The sequence below is a fragment of the Nuphar pumila genome, chromosome 15 (genome assembly GCF_984573655.1).
Source record: "Nuphar pumila chromosome 15, dmNupPumi1.hap1.1, whole genome shotgun sequence".
NCBI lineage: Eukaryota > Viridiplantae > Streptophyta > Magnoliopsida > Nymphaeales > Nymphaeaceae > Nuphar > Nuphar pumila.
The window spans coordinates 69,525,536-69,541,563 of record NC_143263.1 but is presented as its reverse complement, the minus strand read 5'-3'; the positions used below and the strand labels follow the sequence as shown (position 1 = coordinate 69,541,563).

General features: G+C 38.2%; 1 protein-coding gene across 1 annotated transcript; it reads right to left on the bottom strand.

The window, feature by feature from the left end:
- Window positions 1-14,593: 14,593 nt before the first annotated feature.
- Window positions 14,594-15,122, bottom strand: LOC149815545 (zinc finger CCCH domain-containing protein 12-like). The gene is made up of 2 exons (XM_089990567.1): window positions 14,771-15,122; window positions 14,594-14,727 (listed from the first exon to the last, which is right to left on the bottom strand). Exons 1-2 carry the CDS (start codon window positions 15,120-15,122, stop codon window positions 14,594-14,596), a joined length of 486 nt encoding a protein of 161 aa, XP_089846693.1.
- Between the last annotated feature and the right edge of the window lie 906 nt (window positions 15,123-16,028).

The following is a 16,028-nucleotide window of genomic DNA, read 5'->3' as shown; positions in this document are numbered from 1 at the left end:
TCGTGCTCGTCGTGGATGCTTACTGTGGGTGTCGTATCTCCTTGTTTTCTTTTGTTTTCTCTCCTCGTGACTACCTACGCTGTTGGGAGTTTGCTGCGACCTGGTGGTGCCGAGTCTTCCTGCTGCTATGACGAGTTGTGTGTTGGTTCATAAGGTGTCGAAGGATATTCCTGATGGGTGGAAATAACAGAATTTTTTTTCTGTTGTCGTGAGTGCTGAATTCTCGTCGAGGTGTGTTCCTGCTGTTTGGGAGCAACAGAATTTACTTTTTTTGTGTGGCCGTAAGTGTTGAGTTCTTGCAGAAGCTGATTTTGTGTGATATTTACTGGATGTCATGTCGTATATGTTGGAGAACAGCAAGTTTTGGTTAACAGTGTGTCTTGCGACTGCATTTTATCATGTGTGGTGATGTGTTTGGGTGCAGCAAGGATCGGAATTTCTGTGGTAACTACAGCAACTGAAAAATTTTTTAAACTCCCTGTTGTGTCGAGTGTTGAAGTTACTCTTCTGTCATGGAAAATAGCAAATGTGATTTCATGCTGGATTGATCTTTATTTTGTGGAACAGCAGGAGTGGTTTCCTGCTGAGTTGAAGAAAATTTTTTTTGAACACTTGTTGTTCAAGTGAGTTTTTTTTGGTATGGCTGAAACGTCGAAAGGTGATTCCAAAATGGAATATATTGGGGAGTATAAGGCGTTTTCCAACCCCTTCTCGTATAGCTCTTCTGTTAGGTTGAATGAAACCAACTATGCCAGGTGGTCCAGAACTTTTATGATGTCGGTATCTGGACATCGTCGAAAACACATTTTGTTGGAAGGCGAACCCATTGAGAAATTGGGAAAATATGTTACTTGGGATGAAGATAATGACATAGTTATGTCATGGATCATGAACAGTGTCGAACCCCATATTGCAGATGGATTGATCTACTATAATACAGCCAAACTAATGTGGGACAATCTTCGTGATACATACTCACAAGAAACGAATGTGAGTCGTGTCCTACAAGTCGAACAGGAAATATATAACTTGCAACAGGGAGATCAGACCTTGGCCCAGTACTATGCCTCTGTCAAAGCTGCGTTTGAAAGACTTAATGTTCACCGGCCTTTGTGTTGCTCGAAGCAAAAGGATCATCAAGAACAAACCATGGTTGCTCGTTTTCTTACAGGTCTCTCTTCAGATTTTTCGGTTGCAAAAGTTCAAATGTTGACTGGTTCAGATGTTCCCACTCTTGCTGACGCTTACAATCGTCTGAGTAGACTTGCGATATCTCTGCCACAATCTCAGCCTGTGACTCAGACATCTGCTCTTGTTGCCCCATCTAGTTATGGCCGTGGAAATATTCAGAATATCAGAGGACGAGGACGTGGACGTGGTATGGGAGGCAGAGGAAAGCTTCAATGTACATTCTGTGGAAAATCTGGTCATTTAGAAGATCGTTGTTGGGATAAGCATGGTCGGCCACTCTCTTCTGCATCAAAGTCATATAATCCTAAAGCTCATGTTACTACTATTGAGGCAACTAATGCACAAGAAAATATCACTGCAAATGAAAATAATATCACTCTTAGTCGTGCGGAATATGATGAGTTGATTGCTCTCCGACCTTTGAGTTCCAGTTCTCCTGTAGCTGGTATTGCCTATTCAACCGGGAATCATCTCCATCTGAATGATAGTAAGTGGGTTATTGACTCTGGTGAATCCAGACATTTGTGTGGAAATTCTCGTGTTTTTTCAGATCTAAAGGTCATTAAGGCTCAACTTGGAGTCTCATTAGCCGATGGGAGCTCCTCCCCGGTTGTTGGTCAGGGAAATATTTCTATATCCTCCTCATTACAGTTGAAAAATGCACTTCATGCTCCAAACTTTCCTCAAAGTTTACTTTCTGTTAGTTGCCTTATAAAAGAACAAAATTGTAGAGTAATATTTGATCCAATGGGTTGTCATTTTCAGGATTTGCTGACGGGGAAGAAGATTGGTGGAGGCTATGAAGAAAATGGAATTTACTACCTACATCATCCAATGGGTTATGTTCATGCTGCATTGGACCATTCATTCAGCCCTGTTCAGTGGCATCGTCGTCTTGGTCATCCTTCATTGTCAAAGCTTCGGTCGGTCTTTCCTCAGATTCCTTCCACCACATCATTTCAGTGTGAAGCATGTCAGTTGGGCAAGCATCATCGAAGTTCGTTCCCTTTGAGTCAGAGTCAGTCGAGTAATAAAGTTTTTGAACTTCTTCATGCAAATGTATGGGGTCCTAGTAAGATTTCTACTAGGACTCAGTGTCGGTATTATCTTGTTATTGTTGATGATTTCTCTAAGTTATCATGGGTATTTTTAATAAAAGAACGATCTGATGTTCCAAGTCTTATCAAATCCCTAATTCTTGAAATAAAAACTCAGTTTGAATCTAGTGTCAAGATTGTTCGCACTGATAATGCTCTTGAGTTTAAATCAAAAGATCTGTTACAATTTTACCAAGATCATGGCATCCAACCCCAAACTTCCTGTGCCTATACATCTCAACAAAATGGGGTGGCTGAGCGAAAACATCGGCACCTCCTTGATGTTGCAAGGACCATTATGATTCAATCCAATGTTCCTGGTCATACTGGGGTGATGCGATTACCACTGCTTGCTATCTGATCAACCGCATGCCTTCGTCTTCTGTGGGTGATCAAATTCCATTACATATCCTAAAACCTAATGCCCCACTTTTTTCTTTCTCACCAAAAATATTTGGATGTGTCTGTTTTGTTCATAAACTTGGCCCTGACCGTGATAAATTAGCAGCTCAAGCTACAAAATGCATATTTATTGGTTATCCGAAAAATCAGAAGGGCTATCGATGTTATGATCCTATTTCTCGCCGAGAGTATGTCAGTGCGGACGTATCTTTCCTGGAATCCTCTCCATATTACTCTAGTTCCGGTTCTCCGCTGCAGGTTGATCCAGCTGAGTCTTTTCCATTACCTATACCTCCTTTTCCTTTGGAATCTGTGCCCTCCTTACCGAACCAAACTTCATCCTCTTCCAGATTTAATAATCCTCCATTGGTATATGTGCGTAGAGCTCCACTTCCGCAAGAGCCTTCATCTTCTTCTTCTCCTGAGGTAAGTTCTACTGACAATAGTGTTCTTCAGGATAATGATAACAGGCCTATTGCTCTACGAAAAGGGACAAGACAATGCACCTTATATCCCATAGCTCATTTTGTCTCCCATGCCAGAATTGGACATAAGATGAAGTCTTTTATTTCAGCCTTGTCTGCTGAAACCATTCCTCTGAACTATCAGTAGGCAGCACTTGATAATCGCTGGAAGATGGCTATGCAAGAAGAAATGAAAGCTTTGGTATCTCAGCATACCTGGGATCTAGTTGATTCCCCAGCAGATGCTGACATTGTTGGTTGTAAATGGGTATATACAATAAAGTACAAATCTGATGGTTCTATTGAAAGGTACAAGGCCAGATTAGTCGCGAAAGGATATACCCAGACATATGGAATTGACTTCTTTGAAACGTTTTCTCCTGTTGCACGGATGGGTACCATCCGTCTTGTTCTCTCAGTAGCTGTTCAGCATGGCTGGAACTTATGTCAATTAGATGTGAAAAATGCATTTCTTTATGGGGATCTCTCCGAGACCGTTTACATGCAACAACCTCCAGGTTTTGATGTTGAGGGGGAGTGTCATAAGGTGTGCAAATTGAGAAAGGCGATTTATGGCTTGAAACAAAGTCCTCGTGCATGGTTTCAAAAGTTGTTTGAAGTGATGTCAAGCTTTGGTTTTAACAGATCAGCAGCAGATCATACTCTTTTTATAAAGAAAACTAGCTCTGGCATAGTTGTTATGGTAGTATATGTGGATGACATCATTCTTACAGGAGATGATGTGAAAGCTATTGAAGCCACAAAAGCTCATCTTCACAAACACTTTGTTACAAAAGACCTTGGTTCACTCAAGTATTTTCTGGGCATAGAAGTTGCTAGAAGCCATGAAGGGATGGTTCTGTCTCAACGGAAGTATGTTCTTGACTTATTAAAGGAAACAGGCATGTTGGAAGCTAAACCAGCAAATATTCCCATGGACCATAAAGTTCAGTTGGTTGAAGAAGGGTCAAAACCTGTTGATAGCAAACGCTATCGCTCCCTAGTAGGGAAGTTACTATATGTAACTGTGACCAGACCAGGTATTGCTTTAGCAGTAAGCAAAGTTAGCCAGTTCATGGACAAACCAACTGAGGTACACTGGAATGCAGCCATAATGATTCTCAGATATCTAAAATCCTCTCCTGGAAAGGGGTTATTGTTCAAGAAAGGTGGAACTCTGGAGATAGTAGCTTATTCTGATGCTGACTATGCTGGATCTGTAGTAGATAGAAAGTCTACCACAGGATTCTGTGTGTTTCTGGGAGACAACTTGATTTCATGGAGAAGTAAGAAACAAAATGTGGTTTCCAGGTCGAGTGCAGAATCAGAATATCGGGCTATGGCCCAAACAACTGCTGAATTGATATGGGTTCGCACTGTTCTTAATGATCTCCAGGTGAAGGTTTCCTCTCCAATGACCATGATGTGTGATAACAAAGCGGCAACATATATAGCAAACAATCCTGTCTTTCATGAGAGAACAAAGCACATTGAGGTTGATTGTCACTATGTAAGATATATGATTCAAGCTGGTCATATCACTACAAAATACCTAAAGTCTGAAGACCAAGTTGCAGATATGTTTACAAAGCCTCTTGCTAGGCCTAATTTTTCCAGATGCTGTGACAAGCTGAGCATGATAGATATCTATGCTCCAGCTTGAGGGGGAGTGTTGAGAATAGGTGGTTTTTAGGTTAAGTTGTTCCTTATTAGAGGTTTTCTGAAATACTTTTTTCATAAGGTCTTAGTTGTAATTTCTTTGTTTTGCCTCTCTCTATTTAATATAGAGAGAAGCCCTAATGAGTAATTAAGTTTTCTGTTTTCTTTGTACAGCCGTCTCTCTCTCTCTCTCTCCCTCTCTCTCTCTCTCTCAGGTTCGGTTCATCTTCTACAATATCCATGAAAGTTGTTGATGCATTAGTTAGACCAAAAGGCATGACCAATAATTCATAATGGTCATATCGTGATCTGAATGTCGTCTTAGCTACATCTTCTTTCTTAATCTCCAACTGATGATAACCCGATCTCAAATCCAACTTCGAGAAACATGCAGCTCCTTGAAGTTGATCGAACAAATCATCAATCCGTAGTAATGGATATCTATTCTTGATGGCCACTGCATTCAGATGTCGATAATCGATACGCATTCGCAGTGATTCATCATTCTTCTTGACGAACAAAATTGGAGCACCCCAAGGAGATACTGACGGTCGAATAAAACCTTTCTCCAATAATTCATGTAATTGCTCCTTGAGTTCCGCAGGTCTCATCCGATAGGAAGCCTTTGGAATGAGTGTTGTTCTCGGAATAAGATCAATTTGAAACTCAATCTCTTGATCGGGATGAAGGCCTAGAAGTTTCTCCAAAAAAAACATCAGCATAATCACGAACTATGTCCACATCATATATGGTGAGGTCTTATCTCCCTTCGGTCTTCATATAGGCCAGAAATCCCATGCATTCTTCTTGAATGTATTTGTTGACCTTTAGGCGTGATATGATCGTTGTCTTGGGTAGTTTCCTAACACAGCCCTGATATGCGAAAGTTGGGGTCTGGGGGTTTAAAAATTGATACTCTTCTTTCTACAATCAATGGTGGCATGATGGTCCAATAATCAATCTATGCCAAAAATAACATTTATATCTTTGATATCGAGTTGTAATAAGTTCACAGGCAACTCACAACTTTCTATATTCACTATACAGTTGTTATATACCGTGTCCACAATGGTGGACTCCCCTATAGGTGTTTCTATCAAGTAAGAAACACTCAATCAAGAAGGTGAAATGGGCAACCGTTTCTCAAAAATTGAGGTAGTGAAAATATGTGTAGTTATAGAGTCAAACAACACATGTGCTACATTAAAATTATCACGTAATAGGCTTATCATTATTTGATTCATTTATACTCGTATAAAATTCTATCACATGTTAGCGATTACGACACTCATTTACTCAAAATATCTTATTTTATTTCATTAATCATCCGAGTACACATAAATAAATTATTACTAAGCAAACACGAAGAAAACAAAGTAAAACAAAGAATAATCGCTAAGGGTGGGTCATAAGAGGAGCATTTAAGTCGTATAGGAGTAAAGTAGGATCAATCGTGGGATCCTCATGCATGTGTAGGATACCCATATTGTATAAGAGTGAAGTAGGAGTGTACGTAGCTGAAGCAGGATCAACACTGAGATCTGTATCCTCGCGTCCCTCCCATAAATTTCTCAATGTTGCTTATCTCTGAACTAGTCTTCGGCTGCTTTCATTTGCTTATGCAGCAAGTCATACTCTCTCTATGACCTAAATTATTGTTCTCCTATTTTCTTTAGCAAGAAACTCTTCGGTCGGATTTAAAACTCCTTGATTAGTTGCACTCATGGCAGCCGCCTAGATGGCTCGAGACATATGTTGTCTCCTTGCACTAGTTATACGAGACCCTCTCTGAGACACAAAGTTTGTGCTAAGGGATGCTCTCTTTGTGACTTTTTCTGGAGTCGCCATCCAATCTCTCATCATCCGGCCATGCATTGACTGAGCTCTCCGACGGTGGGACTGGTGAGTCCTTCGCTCGTAAGACTGTATCTATCGCCCTCGAGTAGTGTCAGGGTAGTCATGTCGATAAACATCTCTCTCTTCGGCTATAATATAAATCGGCGAGGGTCGAGGTATCAAATCTCTAACTATTAAAGCCATGCTTGCCATGACTTCAGTCGCCATTGTCATTGCAGCGAAAAACTCTTCTCTTCCTACGACAGGTGACACAAAAGGGTCATGTGCTACAGGGTCTTCGTGATTGTTGCACTGGCTAGCCATTTTCTAATCACAAAATAACCTAGTTACTAATGTATTTTTATCAAGCAGAGACTTATATCACAATCTATGTCATTGAACTTATTATAAATATTGAACTTTTTTATATGAACCTGGCTCTGATACCACTTTGTAACACCCCAATCTGAAACCTCAGGAGTCCGAGTTCGGTTGGTATTACTTCTCAAAGAGAAAGAGTTCAAAGTTCACACAGAGAAAATATGGCTAAAAATTTTTCTTTATTTTTATTCCAATAATCACTTTCCTTACAATGTTCATCATTCATAACAAAAACAAATAACAGATATCTTATTGTTCAATAACATGAAATTAGAAACTACCAAATGCTCTACCGAAGAAAAAGAAGCTGATCAAGTTTTGTTTGTGCTAGTGTGCCTGCAACTTACAATTGTAATTAAACATGGGGGGTGAGTCTACAACCCAGTAAGAAATAATTATAAGCAAATAAATACTTAAACTTACAACTGTAGTGGGCTCTAAGCCCCTAGTCTTAGTTTAGTTTTTGACACACCACACAAGTTTATATATTTTAATTACCCCCCATTGACTTTCAAACACTCTCTCACAATTAACTATCCTTAGGTTGGCTACACCGGTAATAGTCATCTATGGGCGTAGCAACCCACGTAGAACATCTCAATTCTACAATGTTGGTCAAACAATGAACCATATACTCTCAGTGGTCCCCGAATCACCAGGCACTGCAGTGAACCACCACGGGGACTCCACCAGTAGCTAACCGAAAGGTCAGGCTCACAATCTTGGTATGGTTCATGCTATATACTAACCATGATGGTTATCACCCATCCATGGTCCTCTAGAGTCTCAAACTCGGTGTGAATGTAATTTTAAGTCATGACTAAGTTCAACACATTAAACCACATTCTCAAACTCGTAATCCACTCATTCTCTCATGAGTGATGTCGTGAACTGATCACAATGAATCTTATACTTAAATCTCATGATGACCTTAGGACTCACACGCATCTCTCACTAAGTACGCAATAATGCAGTGTCTCTACATCATTAAATCACCGGCGACTCACTCTCCATGGTGACTGCACACTGGCCGCGAACCAGGTAGCCCTTGCCACATGTCGCCACTTTCAAGATTTAAGAGGTCCTGCATGCTGATCTCAAAATATTCATTCATACAATATGAATAGAATAAATGGGACTCCAATCTAAACATAATCTCATCACAGTAGATGATATTAATGACCACATAGATATGCATTCACAAATCCAATCTCTTTCTAACATGCATGACAAACCACAACTAACATGCATATTCCGACAAACATGAATATGAATTCAACTCATAATGTCAAGCATGAAAATTTTATGCATATCATGGTCTCACTTGAAAATTGTCTTGCTAATCATATCCATTTACAACATTACAATAACATACAACATAAAAATATTTATTTACATCTAAAATTGCCCATAATATATCTTAACTCGAGTGCAAACATTGTGCTCTCACCGCAATCGAGTTTCAAGAAGCTCTAACAGTATGATCTGGTCATAACATAGACATATTCGCATTAATACATAAAACCTTTTATAAAATTACCAAAATACTTCTAAATTTACTCATGAAACTTTAATTTATGTGTCACTAATTTAATCAAAACTAGTGAACAAGTAGATTTCTCTCTTCGATATGAGTCCAACGCACCAAACCTCACTCAATTTTGAGTTTAGGGTGCAAAGTTATAACCATTTTACCAAAATGGATCTCGAGTACCCAAAAAGAGTATTCTGGTTATTTAGGATTTGGGTACAATTCTAGAATTACCCGATCCAGATCTATCTATGATCTGGATCTAATACAGTTCAACTGGATCCAAATCCATTACTCATCTGGTTCCAGAACTGTCTGACTCGATCTAGAACATTCTGACTAGATCCTGAATAATCTGACTAGATCCAGACAGTCTAACTGGATCTAGACCCAGTTTTGATATAGGCCCAGGACTGATCCAATCAAATCCAGAATAGTCAGTCTGGATCCAGAACAGGTCCAGATCAAACTTGATCCAAACTAAGAACCCAGGTCCAGTCAGACCGAACCGATTTGGTCTTACTCGGGTTGATCCAAACCGGTTTGGCTCAGACCTGATTCGGTCTGAACCGACCCACATAAATCGGTTCGACTAGACCCGGTTTGGTTTGAACTGGTTCGACCTGAACTGGTTCAACCAATAAATTTTTTTTCATACTGACCCGACCTCATGTTCGGTCTGGGAGCGACCCAGACCGACCCTCAATTTCACTTTTTTTTTAATGCAAACTCGGTCTAGGCGCCACCCAAACCAACCTTCGGTTTGCCCTAAAATGCCGAAAGGGGCAAAGCCCCTTTCATTTAAAGAGAGGGACGGCCACCGACCGACTCTCTCCTCTATACCCAACAGGGTACGAGTCAGCAGTCAGCGTCGGCCGACCCTCCCTGTGACAGAGGGATAGACCGTCGGCGTCGGTCGGTCGACCGACCCTCTCTCTCTCGCACATCTTCTCTAATTTTTTTTTCTCTGTAAATTGGTTGACGGCCCTCACTCACCGGAAAAGAAAAGAAAAACAAGGAGAAGACGAGGAAGGAGTACCTCATCGCCGACGCTGGTAAGCCTCCGATGTCACCTTTTTTTTCCTCCCTCTTTCACTCTCTTCCGCTCTTTCTCTCTCTCTCTCTCTCTCCCTCTGTCGACCGCTCGTTGCGTGGTAGAGGGAGAGGGATTGCGTGAGGACTTTTATAGCCCTCATGCAGGTGAGGATAAGCCTCACCCTCCGCGGATTTTGGGGGGTGAGGTTTATCCTCACCCCCTCTGGAAACGTTAAACCTCACCCCCTCTGGAAACGTGGTTTCCCTTTTGGGGAAATTGTTGTTTTCTTTTTCTTTTTCTTTTTCTTTTTCTTTTTCTTTTTCTTTTTCTTTTTTATCAGTTATCCCCTCCGACGAGTTCGTCGGAGGGGGTTTTCAAATACTTATAAAACAGTAAAACTATCTATATATTCATCATACTGGAACAATACAATACTTGTAGCCTGGGACATAGCCCATATTTATTAAAGAGAATAATAACTTATAAATATTATGCATCAATTTTATTAAATCCTAATATCTAGATAGAAGGGCACGTAGGCACGACGTGCGGCAGTCTCCTAGAAACCTACAAAGAATGAAAAAAATTAATCCATGTTAAAAAATTATGAAACTTAGATCCAAGACAAAGGTTGGGGTAAGCACACGTTCCTATCAATCATTCTTTTTTATTTTATCACTATTAATGCTTATATATTGGTTTATTCTATTATATTTATCATCCAAAAGCAAGGGGATGGACACAATCATGTGAGGAGGAGAAGCACTACAAAGTTGTCTAGGCAACTGACCTAGAAAGAGGCAAGGACATGGTGGGATAACTTTGGAATTGAGTTAGTTAAGATGGGAGTTTGTGTTTAGAAAAGTGGAAAGCTTTTTTTTATGCTTCCTAAGCATTTTGAATGACCTCAAAACCAAAGGAGCCCCACTTTCTTATCATCCGTATGAAAAAAAAAGACATGGCAAGAACAACCCTAACAAAAAAACAACTATTTTAACATCCCATGCTTTTTCCCAAGGTATAAACATAAACAAAAGCATTCTTTTATAAGTTTAATGGTTCATATTTAAAACCTAATACTCAAACCGTCGTGTAACCTTCATGAATGTACGAATAAAATATGAAAAAAGCTTTATACACTGTCACTTGCTAATTCCATTGCCTACTAACAGCCTATGTGATGATATAGTCAGCATGCAAACAGAGGAAGAGCAATCACTTGGGTTACATGACCACCAACCAAGGCCCCACAAACTCAATCTTTAAATATTGTTTAGTCCCAAAGCTCTCACATTTCTCACAGAAAAAACAATTTATAAAGACATTAGGGAGCAAGGGGCTGGGTTGCTGACCTAAATTGGGAGACAGATGAGACCCCTACTTACAAGATCCATCCGGGTCCATTTTTACTATTTGGATTTAGATTTTAGTTACATGTCAGATTCATTGTAGAGATTCAGTTGGGATGTCTAGTTTTTTTTAATAATTTTCACTAAACTGAGATATCTGATAACCATCCACTCTTAAACCAGGTCTGCAACTTAAAATATGACTCGATTGGTCTAAACTAGAGCAAGCATAACCAACCCCACCTAAACCGAATTATATAATTCACAGAAGCATGATTTTAAGAGGCTCAAACAAGGGATAATCCCAACAATGATGTACTTTATATCAAGTATTGTTTCACCGTTAATTTTGATGAAAGCTAGACTTCAATCCAAGAAAAGCTGGAGTTATTTCGCTGCATATCTCTGTTGAGTTCACCCCAGAAGACGAGAATCAACAGCCTCAGCCATAAGCAAGACAAACACACTATAGATGAACAAACCCAAATTGTAAAGCACATAAAGTCTATTAAGATAGTGGCTTTAGGTGTAGTGCACAAAACTAGATTCAAGATTAGCAGTCATCATTGGACAGGGCTACAAGAATTGTATTGAGCCTGGGCTGCAATTTTTAATGGAACTATCCAAGTAACCTAGCAGATCAGAATGAAGTCATACTAGGTCTCCCTAAGGCAGTTGGTCCTGGGTACCAACGTGAATTCAAGGCAGCAAGGCCAAATCTGATCTCATGAATGTGTTCAACATGGTCAAAATAGTAGGAATTGACTCTTGATTCATAGTTTTTCAACATAAACGTGTTTTTTTTATGTTTGAAAATTTGATACATTGTAGGCCGTTAATTTTTCAACCCTTGTAAAATCTAATATATATGTCACAAAAACATGATCTAAAGGTCAGTTTTCTACTAAACTTTATATGTAAATCACATTTAAAGGGGTCAGATGTGCAAAAAAAAAATTTAAATATTATATTTTTCACCAAGAGATTCCTTACCCTAGAGTGTAGCAAACATTACCCTATATATAATGGTAGATGCTTAATTCATAGGAGCTTAAATGAAACAGTGCTAACGTTCATCGTGCGCGTGTGATGGATGCTCAATGCATTTTTTGGCTTAAAAATGCCTTTAGCAGCACTTTTGAACCCCCATTAAAGGTCAAAATTCTTCTGGGGCCTTTAGAGAATGTTTGATCGTTTGTCCAGGGTTGGACGAAATAAACAAAAAGAACGGAACAGAACATTGGTTTTGTTCGTTCCGTAATAATTGTTCCAAGTCCAAGGTTTGTTTGGACTTTACTCAAATGCTATGTTTCAAATGTCCATTGTTTGATGACAATGTTGAGACAACTTGGATAGTCATGGATAACGGGTCAAATTACTTCATTTTAGATTGTATGACCCGATCCGTCCATCGTTTTATATGTTTTAATAAGTTTATTATGGTTTTTTGCCCGAATATGGATCCAATTACGAAATTATATCTAAAATCATGTTTTTTTGCCCTGAATATGGATTTGAAATTAGATTTTTGCCCAAAATTTGGATTTTTGCACCAAATATGGATCTCAAATAAGATTTTTGCCCAAAATATGGATTTTTCCTCCAAATAAGGATTTCAAATTAAATTTTTTGTCCCGAGTATAGATCTCGAATTGGATTTTTGGCCCAAATATGAATTTTTGCCCCAAATATGGATCTCGAATTGGATATTTGCCCTAAATATGTATTTTTGCCTCGAATATGGATCTCGAATTGGATTTTTGCCCCGAATATGAAAATCTCAAATTGGATTTTTACCCCGAACATGGATCTCTAATTGGATTTTGCCCCGAATATGAATTTTTGACCCAAATATGGATATGGTTTTTTACCTGAATTTGGCAAAAAAAATTTAATAAATGTTTGATCCAAGGTTGCCAAACTCGGAAGCGGAAGCAGGAAACGATACGGGAAGCGGAAGTGAGACATTTTAAAATTTATACGAAGCGGGAAGCGAAGTTTCAATTTAAAAGCGAAATATGAATAAAAAATGAAGCAATATGGAATCAAACAAGAAACAAATAAAAACTAAAATAAAATTAATCATTCTTATATTTCATGATTTTTCTGTAAAAGAGTTAAATTTTTGTTAAAATCTAACAATGATGGTTACCAATTTAAAGAAAGTACATGGAAATTGAGTGAAAGCGTGAGAGAAAATACATGAAAAAGATGAAAAGAAACATGAGAAAAGTATATAGTATGAATAGACCATGTGTATGAGAAGCATAGAGGAATTGAGCTTCCATGAAGTTTCGGAAGCGAGGAGTATCGCGCTTCCGAAGCGAGCTTCCCACCTACCTAAGAAGCTTCCGGTAACTCTGGTTTGATCATATGATTGTAATGTGCTATTAAGAAAGGTTTCAAGATCTCAAAAAATTAATTCCCATAATGTGGTAAAATTTTGTGACAATAAAAAAATATCAATTTTACATAAAAAAATGACAGAAATTGTTATGACAAAGCAGTGGATGTAGCAATATTTAGCTATGGCAAGAACACGATTTTTCAAAAATATTATCAAGAATCCACAAAAAAGCAAACATTTGACCAACTTAATAAGATAATGCTACTGACTATTAAGAATGACATATCAAACAGGACCCACCAAGATAAACAGTACACAATAAAACAAGAGAAAACATATGAAACTAGATGCATGAGAGAGAATGACCTTCAAACTTCATTCTTACATTTGCTAGAAGTCCTATCAGCATGAAAAATTAGTGCATCTTCATGAACAATTTAAAATAATGAATAACATTGCCATGCACCAACTGACATTGCAACATCAACTCCAATAATCTTTTTATCCTAACTGATTTTTAGGGACAAGTTGAATGTTCATTATGTGGATACACAGTATGTTCATCAAGGTAACACCCATTTGCAAACAGACATCGGATTTGCAGAACCACAGTGCAAGGCCAAACAGACATGGGATTTGCATAACCATAGTGCAAAAAATGTCACAAAATCTGTGAGGTACAGAAAAATATATTTGGAGAACCACAAAATCTGTGAGGCCAAACAGACATGGTACAAAAAATTGTAATAAAGTAAAAACAAATGTTTTTTTTAATGTCACTTCTTATTCTTTACCACCATTGTTTTGTCTCAAAGTTGATAAAGACAAAATGAAACAGTTGCTTATGCTGAAATTGGTAAACAAAAAAAAATGTGTTGCATGCCTTACATCTGTAAAAAAGTTCTTAATTCAGTCATAACTGCCACAAAATGGTCTTTTAGCTACTTTTAACTTCTTGTTGGAAAGGGAATTCCTTTGGATATTTTCACCTTGGCACTAGATGATATAGTGAACAATGGATATATACAATAAAGGTAATACTGAATTTAGTTGTGAAGCCCATGCTTATTCACCAAGCATAGTCCAAAGTAGCAAGACTAATAAGGGGGCAAGGTGCCAATTGATCCTGATATATGAAAGTGGAAGCTTTGCCATAACCACTACCAACTGTAGGCCCCAAGCTTATCACTACACTTTCTCGAGCTTTTGATTGTTCATCATGTAGAAAAGTACATGTATCTCCATAAGGACAACCCTCATCTGTGTAGAACTTCTTGCAGTGTCTCCCTTTATAAGATCTCTATTCTCCTCCTAAACTTGATGAACTCAAAGATGGTATCTGGTTTTCCTCTATTTGCTCTGAAGTCAGAGAGCGATCCTCATCTTGGGTTGAGGCAATTTCTTGCCAATTGGGAGGTGGCTTCCTCAGCTCCTCTATTCCATGAGCAAAATTGCAGTGTTATATAAGGACAAGTACCTTGCCTAAATTTGCAGCAGAGTTTTGTCTTAAAAAACATCCTCCCAATTGCCTTTGACCGACTAACAGATGAGGATTCCCTGCCAAATCCACTTCCTTGTGGATCTCCCTGAGCGTTCCTTGATCTTTTTTGAGGAAGTTCACTTCCTGATAGAGATTGTGATCGCCCTCCATCAAAGTTGGAACCTGATAGATAGTCTGAATCTCCATTCAAAGCACTATAATCCTCCTCTATTGCCCAAATTGCTTGATCATTCAACCCAGGGATCCAACTGTCAATACTATTGGTAGCAATTTCTCTAATCACCAGCCCAACGTCATCAGAGAAACTGATGCCCTCATCATAATCCATAATCAAAGAAAGATCAATTCAACACTTAAAACTGTATAAATTGAATCTTTCAGCTTCATGTACAAATCAAACTAGTCCTACTGCTTCCCTCCATCTTCACTAGTTTGGATTCACCATCAAAGAAATATCAACTTTTCTGCGCAATTCATTATAAAAGTCACTATAACAACACAACAAAACAAATCCAATTAAGCAACACATAAAAAAGAGAAAAGAGAAAATCCCAAATGTAAAAAGAACAACCCTAGGAAACTATTATAAGTGAAACAAGTCTCTTCTCTTAACTTTGAGAAAATGTTGTGATTGTGAATTACAATAACAGGATCTTAAGAAAATCCAAGAGAGAGAGAGAGAGTATTGCAAACATCTCAAGAGTGTTCGTTAAGCCTGGGAAATATATGAACTTTATTTGCGCATTCGAGCACGCACGCATGTATATATATATATATATATATATATATATATATATATATATATATATATATATATATATATATATATATATATATATATATATATATATATATATATATATATAGATATATATATATAGAGAGAGAGAGAGAGAGCAAAATGAAGCCCATCGTAACAACACACCTCAAGAAGACTTTGAAAAGATATATATGGCAATGATACATGAATAAGTATCCTAACCCTAAATCAAGTCCAACTAACAATTTCTCCCGATCAATAGCCACCACCCCACAAAATAAGTAGCCCACAAAAATAAAGGACTTATCTCAAAAATTCAATCAAAGAATCCTTGAAGGCTAGAGATTTCAATAAGATAAAAACAACCTCTCACCCTCATCTTCCAGAGATAGAGAGAAGCTGTCTTTTTCTGAATAAACTCATAGAAGTTCACGAAATCCAAACCCAGATCTTAAAAAATCACATTTTTGACAG